At 39.6% G+C, this 19,786-nt stretch overlaps 1 protein-coding gene across 2 annotated transcripts in view; it reads right to left on the reverse strand.

Moving 5' to 3' along the window:
* ADGRA3 (adhesion G protein-coupled receptor A3) overlaps positions 1 to 19,786 on the reverse strand; it is a 95,347-nt gene that overhangs the window by 50,975 nt on the left and 24,586 nt on the right. For both annotated transcript variants that reach the window (XM_036227552.1, XM_016121270.2), the window contains exons 2-5: positions 17,450 to 17,521; positions 10,003 to 10,074; positions 6,571 to 6,642; positions 1,003 to 1,074 (exon numbers count right to left, since the gene is read on the reverse strand). In XM_036227552.1, coding sequence (XP_036083445.1) covers positions 1,003 to 1,074; positions 6,571 to 6,642; positions 10,003 to 10,074; positions 17,450 to 17,521 — 288 coding nt within the window. The remainder of the gene's footprint in view (positions 1 to 1,002; positions 1,075 to 6,570; positions 6,643 to 10,002; positions 10,075 to 17,449; positions 17,522 to 19,786) is intronic.

The following is a 19,786-nucleotide window of genomic DNA, read 5'->3' on the forward strand; positions in this document are numbered from 1 at the left end:
CTAAAAAGCAGCCTCCTGGAGAAGAACGACAGCAGCACCAAAAAAAAGGGACCAGCTCGAGCTTGACCCGGCGTGACTCTGGAAGTACACACACGTGCGTCTGCCGCAATGGCGAGGAGCTGGATGAATGCCCCGCCTAAAGCTATGTCCCAGTGAAACTGCTTAATGAGATTTAAATGATGGGGCTTAAAAAGTTGACTAGAAACAGGGAGAAAGAGGGAAGGAACAGATATAGGAAAGGGAGGAGGAGGAAGTCCACAAAAAATGAAGGAACCTGGTAGGGAAGATAATTTTCCTTGGAAAAAGTAGCTTGATCCCGTGAATTCTACACAATGTGAAGAACAGCGCATTTAAATAATTCCAATAGAAATCGGTATAATTTACAGTTTGAAATATGAGAAGGTTTATCTGGAAATACAGTTACTTTCAGAAGTAATGCCTATATGATCTTGCAATTAACAAAACTGTCTTCAGGGGTGGGGGTTGGGGGGGGGGATCAGCCAGTTCTAAAGCTACAGGGAACTGTGTTAATATAATCTTACGCTGACTTCATGAAGCAGGCATTTGGCACAAACATTCCTAGAAATGTAATAAGTTGTGAATTCAGTTTGGGGAAGGGGTTACAGAATGTAAAATTCTTAAAGCATAAAAAATTCGTAAGTACATATTCTTCAGAGGAAGGAATATTTTACACTTCAGAGATTTAATTAGTCAAATAACAAAATGTTTCCTAATTTGAAAACAAAGTCGAAGAGAAAGAATTACCAATTTATTTTCTCAAAATATAAACTGATAGTATTCTACGGAGAAAATGGTTGTCTCTGTCTGAAACACATTTTATTAAGGTTTACGGTATTGTCAACGTGAATGCAAGCTCTCAAGAAAGATTCTAATTTCTGCAAAATCACAAGATTTTCCCCATGAAGTCTCTTAAACCATTAATTTTTAATTTTCCAAAACTAAGATATATTTATCAAAACAGGAGAAAAAGTTCTTACTTACAAAGACCGTAATGATCCAAGGTAATCAAAAGTTCCTTGAGATAATGAAGAAAACAAATTCCCTGACAGGTTTCTGAAAAAAAGAAAATTTCACATTTAAACATGCTAACAATTATGTATCATTTTATACTACTTCATATTTCCTAAAGTGTTCTATAATCATTAAATATTGTAAAGAATTTATAAAAGTTGTTTCAGATCTTATAGAGAGGGAACAAGTAGGAAACATTTCTCCAAGGCTGAAGAAGAAAACAGTTCTTAACCTTATACAAAGCAGTAAACAAGATTATTTAAAAGTGATCACTGTTGGATAAGGACTTTCCTATCAAATATCAGATGAACTTGAAAGTTACCTTACTGAACCAGATCTTTAGGCGTGCGCTCATTGCAACAAGAATTACTCTTCACGTATTCACTATTATTTAAGAAGCCAAAAGAAGGGATGACCCCAAATGACCAGCCACAGCAACCCACAGTAACTGAGCAAGAAACATCAGCAAAGTGGAATGAGTCCAGGGTTTCAAATGAAAGATACAGAATATAATTCAGTGTTGGCCTTTTCTCTTATTTTCCCTTGCATCAAACGGCTTTAAAAATACCTGCCTGAACCCTTGCAGAATTTTGTATGAATTAAAATCCGGAACACCCTATGCTACAATTTGAGGAGTCTGTAACACCCATAGTGATTTGAGGGAAGTATTTCTTCCATGACTATGAGCTCCAGCAAAGGAGGGACCTGTGTTGTCTTACTTTTTGGGGAACCTCTGGCAACCAGTAACATGCTGAGGTATACAACAGGTGCTCAGTGGTGGTGGCTGACTGTTCAGGATGTGGAACTCACCTGCGGGAGGATTCTAACCTTCAAATGGGACTGCGGGCTCCGGGAGAGCAGCAGTATGACCTACCCAGCCCAAGATCAGTCAGTTCTGTGCCTGCTCTGGTATCAGGGATAGATATAACTTAGATCTAGAGTTCTCAAGGAAGAGGTCTTAAGACCTGTCAGGAGGTCTTGGAAGTCCGGGTTGAATGCTTCAAGTGTGGGAGAAAGTGACAATCAGGCAGATGGACTCCCCAGTGGGGAGAGGGAAGAGAATTGGTCTGGGAGAAATCAGCTGTTCCCATGACACCTGCAGCAATGAATTTCTGGAGGTGAAGACTTAATACCACACAAATGACAATCCTTCACAAATTGATACGTAACGAACTTCAATCAGAATACCACAGAATTGGTTTTTATATGTGTCTTTTGGTATATAAAAGGGCATGATAAAATAATTCTGATCCTTACAGAATTCCTTAGGAACTTAAAAACAAATAAAAAAGAATATCTGTAAATTAAAAGAACAGTAAAACAGATGCCTTTTCCTTTCTCTGCCTATCAGAATGGATACCAAATGTGGATTTCGAAAAAGGTATTGCCAATGGGAGCGTAAATCACAAAAACATTTCAAGAAAGTAACTTAGATGCCATCAAAATGAAAAACTATACTTTTATGAAGCTATCGTATATGTAATTATATGATTATTGGGATTTGTTTAAAATAACGTAGGTAAGAAGATGAAATGGAAGATGTAACTAAAATGAGATTGGTGTTGAAACTTGGTGATGAGTGCAGGGAGATCCCTCATATAATTAAGTTTTGTTTTTTTTAAGATGCCGAACGATTCCATAATAGTAACTTGGAATAAAATTTTCCCCTACAAATAAAGACTTTAAGTATAAACAAAATAGTTGCATCTTACAGGAAGCACTGTATTCTAATTATTAGGTATTTTATTCTAATTATGAGGTCTTGGTAGATTTTTCTCTCAGAAACCACGACGGAGAACATCACGTTGGAGGGAGACATTCCATCCTCCTAGTAAATCCCAACACAAACCCATTTTTCCTCCAGGGTTGGGAAAGACCGCTATTTGGCGGAACACCAAACGAAGGAACTGGCTTCAGTTCAGGGGCCATAAATAACATACTCATATTTTAAAACACTAGAATCCAGTTCTGAGATGCTTATAAAAAAAAAAAAGGCAAAAGAAAACTGAGAATGAAAACAGGTACAGCAAAGTCACTGCTCCCCTGTCCTAATAAGCTCGCTGCATGGAGCGGCAGGTGCATTATGTACCCCGCCCCCACTCCCACTCTTCAGTTGTTTCTTACACTCTGGCTTAAAATGTCTTTATTTACTTACTTTTTGTTAAACAGATATATTTGAATTCCTGTAAGTTTAACGTGTGTGGTTGCATCGTCTGTGTATATACGGGGCTGTTCACAAGGGCATTTTGTAAAACGGGGGGAAAATGCCATCGAATGGCATCTCTTGTAACAGAGGAATAAACTGACTCAATTATAATGCTTCATACTTGAAACATTGTGTAGCAAGGAACAAGCATGAACTAAATCAACACGTACTCAAAGAATATTCGTGATGGGTCGGTATTTTTTCTAAAATGTAAATTGCTTAGTATAGTGATATTTTAAAGCCCCATACGTATACCTCTGTATTTGTGGGGTGATAGAAAATCTGAAAATGTACACACCAAATCGTTAGTACAGCTACCTCGGGGTGACGTGTTGGAGTGAAGGGAGATTTAACTTTTCCTTCCTATCTTTACATGGTTTTACTATTTAACGACATCAGTACATTTTTAATTGTATAAAGTTCTTATAACTGTCCCATGTCAATTATTTCTGATAGAAAAATAATAAAGTATAATTCTTAGAGAAAAAAATACAGGTTTTAAACTGATCAAAATCCATTACAAAGGGAAAAATAGGAAAGCTTTCAGTGTGTTGATCTCCTGACAATTTCTCCGTCAGTAACCTTCCCAGAGAAGGGCGGTGACATCACAGAAGTCTGCTACGGGTCCCCTGGATCTTGGGTCTGTCCAGTTTTTCTGGTGTGAGGGTGGGATGGGTGGGTGAGAGCTCTCAGGTTTGGCCTCACTTCTCTAGGGTAATTCTTCCCCAGACTTCATCAACAGAGAAAGAGATCCATCCCTCAACACACACAGACAGACACCCATGTTCACTGAAGCCTCTCACATATTTTAACGAAGTTACCTTTGAATTTTTAAGCTAAACCTCCAAAGCCAACACTTGTTTTAATGATGAGAGATCTGTTACTAGCTTTCGTGATCAGCATACGGCCTGGCTCAGAGAACTCAGAAATCTGGCGACAACAGCAGTCTGTTTAAAACACGTGTCTAAACCTTCTCTGTCCATAACCGTAGGGCAACTGAAGTTATCATGAGCAACACGGCTGCAATGCATTCGGCATTCACTAGTGTTGTTTTTGGAAGGGGGGGTTGGTGGGAGTTTTACTTATCTTTTTCTCCACCTGCTAAAGAATTAGTTCTTTAAATTTTTTTCTAAATTAAGATAGAATTGATATATAACATTGTTCTGAGTTTTAGAAATACAAAATGATTTGATATATGTATATACTGTAAAATGATTATCACAAGTTTATTTGACATCCATCGACATATATTTTTTATAATATTTTACAAATATTACAATTTTTTTCTTGTGTGAAAATTTTGAAGATCGACTCACTTAGCGACTCTCAAATATGTAATGCAGTATTTTAACTACAGTCACCATGCTGTGCGTTACATCCCCAGGACTGACATACCCAGTAACTGGAATTTTGTACATTTCGACCACCTTCACCAATTTTGTCTACCCCAATTCTTGAGTGTTAAGAAGCTACCTCAATTAGCAAAATGTTTTGGGACAGTATTTAAACGTTATGGGTCAGGTATGTGTCTGTAAATGCCGTAGATTGCTGCATTTAAAAGAGCCACGGCAATTTATTACATGGGCTGCAAAGTCGTCTCAACCAAATCTCAAAGTAGCAAATTTGGTAGTGTAATTTTTATGGTTTAATGATTCGCTTAGATAAATGTCTATTGTGTTCCACAATCTTGTAAATTCTCACAACAGGTATCAGATAATTGGTTAAAGAGAGAGAGAGAGAGAGAGAGAGAGAGAGAGAGAGAGAGGAGAGAGAGATAAATGACCCAAGCTCTAAAACCTCCAAAAATTTTAGCTTGTGAGGCAAGAATCAAAAGAAACCTTAAGAAACCAGTAAACTGTCCTAACATACCTCCCATCCTCTTTTGCCTAGGGAACATTTGCTAATGGGTCAGATCCCCACGTCAAAGCTTTCTAGAATTAAAATCAACAAAATAGTAAACCCCAGACTCTTTTTCATCGCTTAAGACACAGCTAAGCAAAAATATAACAAATTGTTTTCTTCACGATGCCTCATTTTGCCACTTCTTATGCAGTCCTCCAAACTAAAAATACAAAACTCTCCAGAAGAAATAAAAGTATTGAAACAAAATCATTTACAGTCCAGTCACGAAATAGAAAAATGCAACTGATCCAATTAATTTTGAGTTATGAGTGAAGTAGTATACAAAATCAATCTTTTATTTAAAAACATAAATTAGGTCATTTGTCTTTCCCCCAACTTAAAGGACACACTGAAAAATATTATAAGGCTAAGCAGAAGCAGGAGTACTTTGTTCTCGTCTACCAATTGTCTCGAGGTCCCCTTACATACTGTACAGATGAAATCATCGTACTATTTAGGCCCCGACAGTTTTTTTCAAAATTAACTTGAAATATAATATTCTAAAAAGCTACAGAGAGAAAGAACCAGGCACAAATAATCCTTATGCAACAAATTCTATCTCGGATCCTCTATGTCTTTTATCGTGCTCCCTTCCCGAACTGCTTTTCTCTAAAACGTGATTTTATGCCATTTTCTCACATGTGTCTTTCTGTGGCTTCCCATTGTTGATTCAGTTCTAAGCCTGTTTTCTATATACTTCCATATAAAGCTCCATTATAAATAATCGGCTTTAATTCTTCTTACTCTGAAACAGAGCCTCTCCTTTAAAAAAATATATATACTTATTTGTGTATGATTCTATATTTATATTATACATAAATATAAGTACATAATAATATAGTAAATATAAACATAACAGACATATACATGAGATAATTTGAATTTTAATTAATACTTGTAATAACTGAGATACTATCGATCCTTTACAGATGAAAAACAGAAAAGCTCAGAAAAGTTAAAACGATTCATCCAAAATCACTAGGTCAGGGGCATGATGGGTTCGAATGGTCGTTTTACTCCTAGTACCACTGGCCTTCTCCTTGACAAATGGACCTCGCTCTTACGCCACCTCCAAGCATCGCCTGCTTGGCTTCCTTTCCTTTCTAAAGGTCTGAATCTCTGCAATCTTCTGGACCGTCGGCTCGAGTTTTACCTCTTCCAAGAAATTTTCCCAGAAGAGCAAAGCTTTCAATCACGTTTCTCAATACGCTCATATTCTCTGGGGCACATGTCACACCGTGTGTCTGTGTGGGCCATGTGTGCAGTCATGTAGTATGTTCTGATGACATTCTAAGTATCTCCATGGTTAAATTCGGAAGTCCTGCCACTTTAGTTGCTACTTTAATATGAAACATATTTATATTAATAAATATTTGGCTACTGGTTCAAATTTTTCCTTATACCTTAATAGGAAAGAGAGATGTACTTACAGTCTAACCAGATTGGTGAGTCCTCGAAATATGTCTGCATTCAGACATCCTATTCGATTATTTGTCAGATCCCTAAGGAGAAAGGGGAAAAAGTGTCTTCAATTAGTTCTCTTGGGTGATGAAGGTTTCATGCATTCAATATTCAAGAACGGCACCCAAGTACCACACGAAACTTTTCTGAAGCATCTCTGACATATTTACCTACCACAAGTGAGATACGGTGGCACTAAGATTGGAAATAATCCTTGCTTTCACCTACTTCTGGCATGTACTGGCTAAATACTGTTTATTTAGAGTGTCCTCTGTATTTCAAGCATTTCCTCCTATAAAATGACTCCAGATAAAACTGGAGAAGTACAAATTAGACTCAATATATCTTACCGTCTGTGACACAATTCCTTAGATGACCTAAACAGTTGATTACGCTGGGGGAAGTACGGGAACACAACCTCGAACAACATCTAACAGACAATGGGTAAGAGGGCAAATCGTCAAAATTAATGCTGCAGCTTTTACTTCCTCATGAACATCTGGAACATCTGTAAAGCTTTCTAACTTCACTTCTTAAATATTCCGAAGTTTTGAGTGTAACGAAAACACAACTGAGTCAAGCTTTTACTTTACTTTTATCTATCATTTAGTCTCCAACCCAAATTACTTAATATCTAGGTAATGGCCTAATTATTTTTTCCCAGTCACGCCTAACTTCATATAGTTTCCATCAAATGTTACTTTCTAAATATTTTTTCTTCCCCTCAATCCATAGAACTCTTTGCTTTTTATCTATGTAAAATGTTTGGTAAATATTTTGTTCTTTCTTCACTATATTTCTTTACACCAAAGACAGTGAACACAACTTTACACATTAATCGGGAGATTGCATTTTAATTGGGAGATAATAACTGATAATTTCTGTAACTTTCAAATGAGATGGCGTGGCTTTCATCATTTTTTATCAGTGGGCTTAGTAAACTATAAATATAGTGACCTTAATTTTTATCAGTTCTTAGATTTGGAATTACTCGTCACTTTAAATCACGATAAAAGAATTAGAACAAGCTTTCCACACCAAACTTTCACAAATATTTTTATCGTATTTTTTTCAATGTCCGTATTATTCACTGTAAGGGAGTACCCCATATTCTTGGAGTTTCACTCTGAGTTACACTCTTTAAGGAAGCGATTTACATTGCCCACTTCTCAACTAAAAACTGTTGGATTCTAAATTGGATACCTGGTAATGGAAGAACATGCATTAGCCTGATGACGAATGATAATAAGGACACGGCATCTGAATCGGGTGCCTACTCACTAAGTTTTCCCCTCAGACGTTTCGTGGCTTAGGGGACCCTAGCGTCCCATGATTTCGTAGCTCTGCCTTCAGGACAGCAATGTTTGAGAAAAGAACCTTCAACAATTCAAGTCTTCATCTGTGCGTGCTTTGCTCCAGCCCTTCCGACTACTAAAGCTAAGTATTTAATCATGCAGGACTTTTTTTTTTTTTTTTTAATTCTAGCTGATTTTCTTTTTATTTCTGGGTTTTACTGTTTAAGAAAACGAAGCCTCGTCTTGTGAATTGTTGCTTAAACAAGCATTTCTGGGCTCTATTCATTATCTTGTCTCAACTCTGAGCATTAAATGGTGTAATTACCATTGATTCTTTGGGTAACGATTTCATTATAGCTATATCTATTTAAAATAGTATTTAGGTATTGATAATGGGTGTTCATTCGGGTTGAGAATCAGCTTGAATTTGTTGATGAAGCAAAAAGAGACACTGAGTGGGTCTGGCTTTTACCTACTTCTGGTAATTTATTCTGCAGGAAGCCAGTGAATCTTCCTGATTCAAACTAATAAAGGCAAAAAGATATGGTACACTTACAAAAACACTTTACGTGTGGTTGCCAAGTGATATGCACAAATGAAATGAATGAATTTAAGTCTCCATAAGAAAAAGTGCCTTACCTATAAGCAACTATCAAACATTACTACTGCAGAATCTTTATATCTCACCGAGTTTACATATAAGGCTCTCTCAGCTTGCAAACTGGATACTGTAAATTCAATTACAAATCAGCTATTTGGAATTAAAAATATATTTTCTAGTGGGAAGAATGTTATAAATGGCAATTACCTTCCTAGGCAAGAACACAAGAGACTACTTAATGTGTACTGCAATGAAAAAAGCAAAGGCAATGCCTGGTACGATATTAGCAATTAAATGCCACTGAACAAGAAATGTATGTATTTATTTTGAATGGCAGTACTTGATACATTATTTACTGAAGGATGAAGATCTAGATGGAGAACCTAAGATAATCTGCAGTGTCTTTAAAACATCTGAATGTAACTGCTTTTTATTAACAGTCCAATTTCCTTCAGCCTCTTTCTCAACATGAAGATACTGTTAGCATTAATCATCCTAATAAAAAAACAAAGCTTCCTTCCAAAAAGAGGTGAATACAGTGGTGTGGATCACAGAAGGGGAGAATAAGTGATCCTGTTTGGTGGTGTGATGTCACACCCCTCCCCTTGGAAAAAAGTGTTGGAGGGAAAAATATTCTAGAAGCTCTCACACGTGAGCATCAGAATCACAGGGAGAGACAGTTAAAACAAAGATGGTTTGACCTGGGCCCCAGAGTTTCTGATACAGCAGGTCTAGCACTTAGCACTCTTGCTTCCTACCTGAGGACTCACGTTCACAGGCATAGGCTCAAACCACCCCATCCAAACACGGTGTCAGTCGCCCCCAGTAAGAAGCAGAGAGAGAGTGACACTTGCTGTTATAAATCAAGCTGATCTAGTTGCTGCCCTCCACTCCCTAATCGCTGTTTCTGGAGGCTGCTTACAGCCTGCTCAAGGCTGCGCTCCATAACCCTGCCCGACAGCTTCCAAAACACTTTGCGGCCAAACTCGAGCCACTGCTCCATCTCTTTACAAGCAGATTCAAGTCCATAACCAGGTGCTTGGTCTGTGCATGTGATCCCACTAGAATGCAAACCCTTAAGGGGTCCCCGAATTACCTTTGTATCTCTGGAGCCTGGCTCACTGCTGGGCACAGATGGCAAGATTTTAAACCATTAATAGAAAGGAGCCTCAATTGATATGGCATTTACAAGAGAAATAGTCTGAATGCATTCATAAGTGGAAAACCATCCACAGATGATAGCTGGCAAAGCCAATACAGCGATAATTTTATTAGCATAAGAGGGACACAACTATCTACCAGCAAACAAATCAAATTACTATACAAATTGACAACCTTTTAAGCCACTTATAGTATATATTGTTTTTCTATCGTAAATCTGGCCTGGTGAACTTCTAAAAATCCTTAAAAACCCATTGTTCTTATTGTGGCAAACTTAAAATAGATGAACGGTCACTTCTAAAGGAAACAGTTCAAATTCATAAGCAAGCAAGTCAAACACTTACAATCTTTTTAGCGATGACAGTCCCCAAAAGGCACCTGGGTCTATACTACTAATAAGATTATTTCGGAGATCCCTGTTGAAAATAAAATAAGTTACTTACATATCAACACAGTAACAGATATTTAGGCACAATGTTATACAGAAAACGATAATAACGGGAGAAAACTGAAGCTGAAAAGATTAAGCCAAGACCACCCCAGAGCAAGTGGCAGAGACAGAATTCAACTTCAAGAAACCTGGTTCCAAAGTCACTTGTTTTGGTCGATATAAGAATAAAGCTATATGTCAAAAAAGATATGTGTAGCATATTATTCAAAATCGAAGTTAAACTACAATCCTATACATTATTTCTATAGTTTCTTTATTAGTCTGTTATACTCTAGTTCTCAAAATAAATCAGTGATTGCATTTATGACAAACATAATAAAGTCATATTGTTTTAAACCACCTCAGAAATTACAAACTAAAATTCGTATTTGGTTGTTCAGAAGCCCCTCCCTGGGCTTCTATGGTTACTTTTTCTTTAAAATAGACATGATAGTTCACAACGTATGGCTCAAGACAAAGATCCACCAGCCCCCTTCCTAAAGGCATCCTACTCTTCTTAAGCGAGCGGTCCTTCCATGTCAGGACACTGCCACTGGGGGGCAGCAGTGAGCGCCACAGCCACACCCCTCCACCACGGTGGATTTAAGCCGCCTGTTAAGGGTTCTTCGCTAGGTGCCTGGGCTCAGCAGAAGCCTCCCAATTCGCCCCATACGAGAGACTGGGGAGCCCTTGGAGAAAGCTGACAGCATTAGGAGGGCTCGGAACAGAACAGAACGAAGCCCATGTCCCCAGAACAGCTGGCTCTGAGTGACACCCGAGGTGGGTGTCACTCACTCATAACCTCGCCCACTGCGCCCCCGGTGGCCTCTGGTCATCTCTCAGGGCACCTGAAGTCAGACTGTGGACACTCTTCCCCACGTCTCCCCCTCCTTCTCGACCTAACGACCGCGACTTCGTCTCTTCTAGGCAGGCGTGAGCTCACACTCCTCATGGTACACATGGCTTCGGGACGCGCACGACATTGGTGAAACGATCCGGAAACGCGAAGCGACACTCCGCACAAACCCTAGGGCAGCAGGCACCTCCCATTGGCAGGTGTCTAACTTCGCGGAGATTTCAAAGGCCTCCCAGGAAGACCCTGGGCCAATGGTGCCGCCTGCGATCATGAAACCGAGGTAACAGGTCTCTGGGCCCTTTTGTTAACTATGGTTCTATATCAGTCATCCTCGGCCAGGCCCAGGCCGTCTACATCGAGAAAATTCCTTAGTTCGCCGTCTCAAATCCCTCCAACTCAGATAGCATCCAACTTCCCTGATCCACCTGTGCTTTAGCGGGACTCCCAGGGGGTCCTACTCCCACGAACGCCCAGCCATGCATTTTCTTCCCTTCAATGAGGAAGGAGATTCGATCTCACTGTCCTGCAAACTCCTGACAACTGATTTGAAGCATGACCTGCTTGGTAACAAGCAATTTTTTTTCTAACAGCTCATCCTAACTATTGATACAGACAAATTACTGGGGTTAATTTCTAGGTTGCCTAGAAATTTCACAAAAATGTCCTGATGAGACTGGCCCTCTGCTCGCCAAGGTGGCGATTCATTTCCTGTGAGCCTGACAGTCCCGTGTGTCACGGACACTGTGGCTTCCCACACTGTCCATGCTGTGTGGCACGTGGCGCTAGAGATCGCTTAGAAATTCTCAAGAACATGTCTCTCTGCAGGTTCAATCTGTGACTCCTGGGAACGCCGTGCGCCCCAGCGAATCCTGCCTGTCCGTCTCGTGTCTTACTCTCCTCCGACACGAGGCAGTCTTCAGGACTAGGGGTGGAGCTGCAATTACACTTGGCCCCCCAAATTAGAGCCAAGTTTTTCTAAATGGAACACATCCCCACGTACTTCGCAATTCTTCTTTTTAGAAAAGGAAATGACTATTTAACATAGTATAAGTTCTATGTTCTGATTACCATTAATAAATAAGTATTTCATGGATCGCAACTCAGATTTTACCTTCCACGAGAAAACAGCTTTGTCAATGCTGGTAGCTGCCCTAACTTTTTTGCTTTCTGCATCCCAATCTCTAAGATATTTTCTAAATAAAGTAACTGAAAATATCTGAAAAAGCCCAAGAAGCTTCATGAAATACATTTGGATGGTAATAGAAGAAATTCGGGTCAACTTACAAATCCAACCCCGCTCTGTGGACCTCCAAACAGCCTTTAGGTTCTCCTCTAAACTGTGAGTACAAAGGATGGACCCAGTGTAACAATTTCAATTGAAAGAGAAAAATCACGCGGATAAAAAAGTCCCTGCTATAAACACCAGGGACTCCATCCCCTGTCCCCAGACTGGTACCAGGCTGAGGGCCCAAACGGTGCTGTGGCAGACAGAGACGGCGGCACCACGCTTGTTCCTACACGCGGAACTGTCCCCTGTGTCTTGGCCAGGTCCTGGAACCCACTTCAGGATGGTCAGAACTGAAGGGCATGACTGGCTCCCGGAAGAACCCTCACGCCACGGGGGAGTGGAATGACCCAGCTGAGGGACTAAGGTGCGCTCACCAAAAGTTCCACCTGATAGCTGCTCCCCCTTCCCTCCCGCGGTCCCACTCCCCAGTCTCTGCAGAAGACAGTTCGGACTCTTTCAAGCAACTGACGCAGCCACCTGTGGCCGTGGCCTTGCTCATCTTTCTTACTCCAACTGTTACTTCCCACTCTGCCCAACGCCTTCCTGCAACACTCACGCGCTCGGGCCCTCTTTCGTCATAGACACTAGTCATACTTCGAGATGTTTCTAGAGAGTCATATTTCTCTCACCGTGCCTGAGACAAAGTTAAATAACCTGAACTTTACTATAAAAATATTTTTAGTAAATTACGGTTAGCCACAAAATCATTAGAATATTCATAAAGTCAGACAATGAAGAGACTACTGCCTATCACTCTATCGATCACAGCCACTTATACTTTTCAATAAAGGTTCAGGTCATATCTGTAACTGACCTTCAAATAGTTTAGCCAACATGTTCATGTGTAGGTATAATCTAATATAAAGAAAAATATGACAGTAAATTGTTAATAATTATTGACTGGGTAAATTGATGATATGGGAGATTACATTATTCTTTAAAATTTGCTGTATGCTTGAAAATTTTCAAAATAAAAATTAGTTTTTAGCCCTAACTTTTTATGTCCAGGAAGTACAATTAATCATCAGACCCAACGTATTAGTTCCTCTCTCCCTCTCCCCTAGTGATCCCAACCCTACACCTCAGAGATAAGATTTCCAGAGAAAATTCAATCAGTATGTGTCTGCTTGTATTGCACAACCTAAAAAATCTCTGCTAATAGAAACACATAATGTCAGTTCCATTTTTTCAAAACCTGTTTCCCTTTTCGGATTTTATAAAGCATCTACAACAAAAAATGTTTCAGCTAAAACACTACATAAATTTGTGGTCAATGATGTACTGCATGTGTTTCTACAAAACACCCCTCATGAATAACTAAGTACTATAATATGATTTAAAGATACACGTTTTCTTTAATAAAAAAATTCCTGACATATATAATATATAATAATAGCCATATTAATCAGGCATTGCCAGAAGATATTTACAGTCAGATTGTCTCATTTAATATTCCCAGCGCCAATCCACAGCTTCCCTGGTGAACATGAGTCAAATGTTAGGATGTATAGCTAACTGTGGATATGTTGCATCATTAAAACATTAATGAAAGAAAGGTGCACAACTGCTAAACAAAATTATGAAGCATGTCAAATAAGATGCTTTTTAACTGCAAGTATCCGAAATCACTACTCAAAAACAGTTTCAATAATAAAGAAAACAATCCTCTGGCTTTACAGGAAATCTAGCAGTAAGACAGCTTTTGTGGCTAGTCACCTCTGTCTCTCAGATCCACCCTTCTTCAGAAGGTTCGCTTACCCTCAACCATGACATCCTATCCCAGATCCAAGAGCCACCTCCAAGCACAAAGCCATGAATAAGAATGGAGACGTTCTTCTTCTGTCTCCTTAGGAGCTGGGAAATCTTTCTCTGAAGCCTCAAAGCTAAATACCCCTTCACCTCTTACTGGCGAGGACTGGCTCTGTCACGATCACTAGAAAGAGATGCTTTGGTGACCCAGATCCAGCGTTTGGGGTGGAATGAATACTGAGGAGTCAGACACATCGACCACTATGCAATTTGAGCATCAGTAATTAGAATGTAAGGGAGTCTCACTGAATTGTGACAAATAGTTAACCCAAGAATGATGATACTATAAAATAAAGAGAGAAGATGGGAGAGAGGAAAGGTGGATAAATGGGTGTACGGGTGAACTGATAAATAATGGAAGTTCTTGATTCTAAACGGGCTACAAAGTCTAAAAAATACAAGTAACATTTACCAAAGAATTGAAGGGGAAATTTATAGGAAGTATAAATTTTAGGGAATTTTTCAAATAACAATTATACAGTTCATCCTTAAACATGGGTTTGAACTTCTAGGCCGAACTCTGTCCCCACTCCCAGGGGATTCCTACTTTGAAGTCCTAACAATCCCTAGTGCCTCAAAGTGTGACTGTATAGGGAGAAAGGGTCCTCGAAAAGGTAATTAAGTTAAAATGAGGCCACTAGAGCAGGCCCTAATCCACTACGACTGGTGTCCTCATGAGAAGAGATGTGGACGCAGACACAGATAGAGGACGGCCATCTAGAACAGATCCTTTCCCTCATGACCCTCGGAAGAAAGCGACACTGCCGGCACCTTGATTTCGAACTTCCAGCCTCCAGAACTGGGACGAATAAATTTCGACTGTGCGAGCCTCCCAGTCTGTGACACCTTGTCACGACGGGCCTGGCAAACTAATGCAACCACTGTGCTCACTGACGTCATGTCTGAAATAGAAAGACAAGTCGTCCTGAAGTCTGCAGAGTCCTGAGAAAGAAGCCACCTCGACACTCCAGGGAGAGTACGACGCGACCCCGAAGTAAGCCGGAGCCCACGAGAAAAGCCTTACGGTGAAGGAAGTGCGACTAGAGTTGACAGACACGAAGGAGGGAAGGGAGCTGTTGGGTTTGGTCACAGGAAGACGACAGTCGTGCAGGAGACAGAGTAGGTCAGCGAGCGAGGTAACCAGTTAGAGAGGGAAACTGAGGAGAGCTCTGAACACGGCGGGAAGTACGAATCAAGAGATTATTCCAGGAGCTGGGATGGAAATGACTAAATCTATACAGGCTTTACTTGAAAATGAGTGAATCCAATCGAATCAGAGAACAGGAACACCAAAGAAAGGATCGATATGAGAAAGACGGTCCTGGGCTCTGCAGGGTGGGAAGCTCGCAGGCCGCTCCCATGTCCAGAGAGAAAACGGGCTGCTCTGCGGAAGGTCTGAGAAGATGCTCATCAGACTTGGATCACGAACTCCCACCAGAAGGGCCAAGCAACTTGACTATGGGATCTCTGGTCTACCATGTGTTCTGAAAATGGAAGGAAACAAAAGCCAGGGGCGTTTCCACAAGACGCCAGGCACCCTTGGCTCTCAGACCTTTTCAGCCACCCGCCCCGGCAGGCACTGGAGGAGTAGGGTCTGGGCTCGCATCCACAGACAGTGGCCAGAGGACAGGGTGCTTCCTGCGACCACTGTGCCTCCCTCCTCCCTCTCGGGACCAAACCTGCAGCAGGACGGCCTCTAGACTGGAAGTACCACCGCCTTCCTGATGACAGTGAGGCTGCTCCTTCCTCTCCCCAAAGCCCCAAGCCAGTCTCAACTCAAGTAAATGGGATCAGATGCCCATTCGGAATCAGTGACCAAGGACCATGTGTGAAGGGCTGTCCTCAGCCTGGTCAGGCCTGGAGCTGAGGTGCGGCCAGCATCCTCTGAAGCACGTGAACTCTGAGAAACGTGACAGAAACACTTGAATGAATGAATAAATAAATAAAATTAAATAAATAAATCTGAGAACTAAGCATTGCTGGGCCAAGAACATTTTATTTATGTGCCTATGTGTGTATGCGCATGTGTAAACATGAACATATAAAGTGTATTACTATATATGTGCATGCCATTGCATATACATAACCTAACTTAAAGACATTTGAATACTAAATGAACAGAGACATGCATAAAACGATGAGGAAGAACTCTGTAGATGGTATATGCTTCAATAAACGCATCGGTGATGGATGCAAAAAAGTTTCTATGGGCGTCCAACTGAGGGAGAAGCCAGTAGTTAAAATGACTAAGGAAAGGCCGCCTAGAAATAGAGAAAGTGAGCCAGGCAGAGCAAAGAAGGCTCAAAAAAAAGAGAAAATTTTTGCTATCCCACAGAAATGGAGAGGCTGTGTGGCCTCCTTGGGTATTCTGAAATGTTATCCTAAATGTACGAGTAACATGAGAAGTTGAAACAATCCTAGAATAGCACTTTTTTAAAAAAAGCAAAGTAAATATTTACTGTGTAAAACTCACTGAGGCTAGAAACAAGTGCCACCTGTAACACGTCTGATCTTCAGCAAAACTAGACCTAGTCATTAGCAGAACGCAATGATCACATTCAGTGAACGCTGGATAAAACACTGAAGTTTACCCCAAAGTTTCTGCCCCCGGATTTGTTTTTTAAAGTCTACTTTTCTGTTTTATGAGGCATATACATTTCATGACGATTTCAAAATGTCATCTGTGCTTTAAAAGCTAGGAGTCATTAAACTATAGTCCACGGCCTGTTTTGTAAATAAGGTCACCCCCATATCGACTCGTTTGCGGCTGCCTCCTCACTACAGCGGCAGAACCGAGTCGCCGTGTCTGAGGCCTCATGGCCCACAAAGCTTAAACTGTTGGCTATCTGGCCCTTTACAGAGAGTTTGTCGACCTCTGCTCGAACTAGTATTTTTTTTTTTAATTTTTCAGTTGCAGTTCACATACATATATTATATTAGTTTCAAATGTATGACATTTGATTAGCCATTTATATACCTTACGAAGTTAACCACCCCCATCAGTGTATCAACCATCTGGCTCCACACATAGCTATCATAATACTACTACTTCACATGCCATGACTATTTTTATAACTGGCAATTGCACTTAATACTTTTTACTTTTTTCAGGCATCCCCCAAACCCCCCTCCCATCTGACAATCATCGCTTTGTTCTCTTTATGAGTTTGTTTCTGTTTGGTTTGTTCATTTTCTTTTCTTTTCTTTTCGCCTTTCTTTTTTTTAAGATTCCATGTATAAGTGAAATCATAACTTTTTTTTACTTCCATTTTTGAAATTTTTTATAATAAAATGTTTGGAAAACGCAATTTTTTTTTTTTTTGAAAAGTTGGGAGTTCGGTAACAGATTTACAATGAAAATTTATTAAGTAAAATAACAATAAGAGATGGTAATAAAAGGATACTCACAATCTTTCAAGGAGACTTAGCCCAGAAAATGAGCCATTCTTCAGTTCGGATATTTTATTGTTACTCAGGATCCTAGAAAAGACAGAAAACTTAAATGTAGGTTGCCCAGTATATGCACACCATTAATGTCATATCAAAGAAATTTAGCTCATTATGTTTAAACCTATCAGGAATTATAAGAAGTCATTTATTTCCCCCAACATTTTTGAGATGGCCTGATAAAAAAAAAGGAACTTCTTTCTCTTTCTTTGAGAAACCACATAAAAGAGCTCATTCACACATACCACCTCTTAAATTGTTCCTGTCACACTGAACCAAAAAATTTAAAATAGAGAACTCAAAACAAAATAGCTCTCAGTTAACTCTAAGAATAAAGAATGCCACATACATTTGTATAATTAATCAACTTACATAAGAGGAATATTTATTTTAAAACTGGAAATGTAAAAGAAAAATGTGTAACATGCTCTATAAAATACTGACCTTACAAAGAAATAAAGTACCCTCTAGATATCATTTCAAAATGTTGAATATTGTTTGTAATTAAACAGCATACAAATCTACGTCTGTATGTGTGAAAATATACTTCCTGCTTGCACTCACATACAGAGAGACAAAGGTAAAACACCATAGTATTATACCGCATGTAAGGGGAGAGTGTTCTTAAAAAAATGAATGGCAAAGAAAAATTTATTTAAAGAAGTTGTAGTTGAGCCAACCCCTGGCAGGACTTGCATAAGAGACGATGTGTATGTACGTGATCTTGCTTCCCTCTCTAGGCTTTGGGACCAAGCACCTTTTAAAGTTTGAATACCAAGAGAGAATTTCTATAAATAAAGTGAAAATGTTAAAGCTACCTAATTTGAAAGAGTGGGCATATCGAGTTAAGAAAATGGGAAAATCAAGGCATGTTAATAGCATAAGATTTCACTCGCAAATGGCAGAACCAGACGGTGAACTCAGAAAATCTCGACTCCAAACTCCACATTTTCCAACATAAGCCGATGCCAGTCAAGAGACACACCACTGGACAGAAAATTCTCCATCACACAGGCATTGCACAACTTCAGGTGCAACCTCCACACGGGATCCAGGGTTGCGTGGTGACCCCTCCACTCCAGACAGAGCAGAGCAACACAGCAATTCTACTCCTATACAAACGTTACCAGACTACCGCTGGGTTAAAAAGTTTCAGGTACATTTTTAGTTTGTCTACTTCCATTATTCTAAGAAAACAAAACAAACAAACAAAAAACTTTGACTATTTGTATTAAAACAAAAATACTCATTTGGCATCTAATTTTCTTTTGATATAAGTGGAATTAAAAAAAAAAAATCCCTACTCATGCAGATGAACATTTTGGAGGTTGCTCTGTGGGGTGTTTATTAGGTGCTTTTCAAGTATACCTGTGTTTGAAGTTCAGCTCTACCACTTTCAAGTGACACTGATCTTGGACAAGCCACTCCTCTCTGTAACAGAGTTCCCTCATTCATAAAATCGGAAGATTGCATCTACCTCATAAATACTAGAAGGGAATTAGAAAATATACGACACACTCAATGAGTAGTCATTAAATTTCTGATTCTGTTTCCAAAACACACACCCTCCCTCCTTGTAATGTTTCTTGCAGTCGAAGTATATTACTGTGTAGTGTTTGGCCTGCCCTCGAAGCTGTAAACTAAGGCAAGGGCAAGGCTTCAACGTCGGGAACCAGGAAAACAGGATGATCAAAAAACGTTCCAATTAAAATACAATACCACGTTCTCTAATCAGAATTGCAAAGGTTTTCTAAAAAGTGAGGTAGTTGGCACAGGCCAAAGCAAATTCTGACCGCACATGGCCAGAGAGGTCACCAAAACAAGCTTCCTCAGGCAGCTAGGCTCTGCTCACCCAGGAGCCTGCAAACTGCTATCACAGCCATCAACCCGAAGCTAACAAGTCACCGGTCTGACAAGAAGTATAGTCGATGACCTAGTTCAGCCTGATTTAAAACACAAAAATTAGAAACTACCGAAGAGATCAGTTTAGGTAAGAGTTAAATTATGGTACATCCAAACAACAAAATTTTACGCATCCATTAAAAATGATTCTTTCAAAGAAAACGTGATGAAAAGGAAAAGCTTACAATCAGTTTAAAAGCAAACAAAACTGATACCATAGAAAAGAATTTCTAAGTAGAGACCAAAAAAAAAAAAAAAAAAAAAAAAAAAACCACACACTTGGAAGAAATATATCAAAATAATCACTCTCTTAATGATGAGGCTTCCATTAGCTTCTCTTTTATTCTTCATAATCTTGCAATATCTTTTGAAGCATCTAGAATATGACTCTTATCT

This window comes from Rousettus aegyptiacus, unplaced genomic scaffold (assembly GCF_014176215.1).
Source record: "Rousettus aegyptiacus isolate mRouAeg1 unplaced genomic scaffold, mRouAeg1.p scaffold_m13_p_10, whole genome shotgun sequence".
In the NCBI taxonomy this organism is placed as follows: Eukaryota; Metazoa; Chordata; class Mammalia; order Chiroptera; family Pteropodidae; genus Rousettus; species Rousettus aegyptiacus.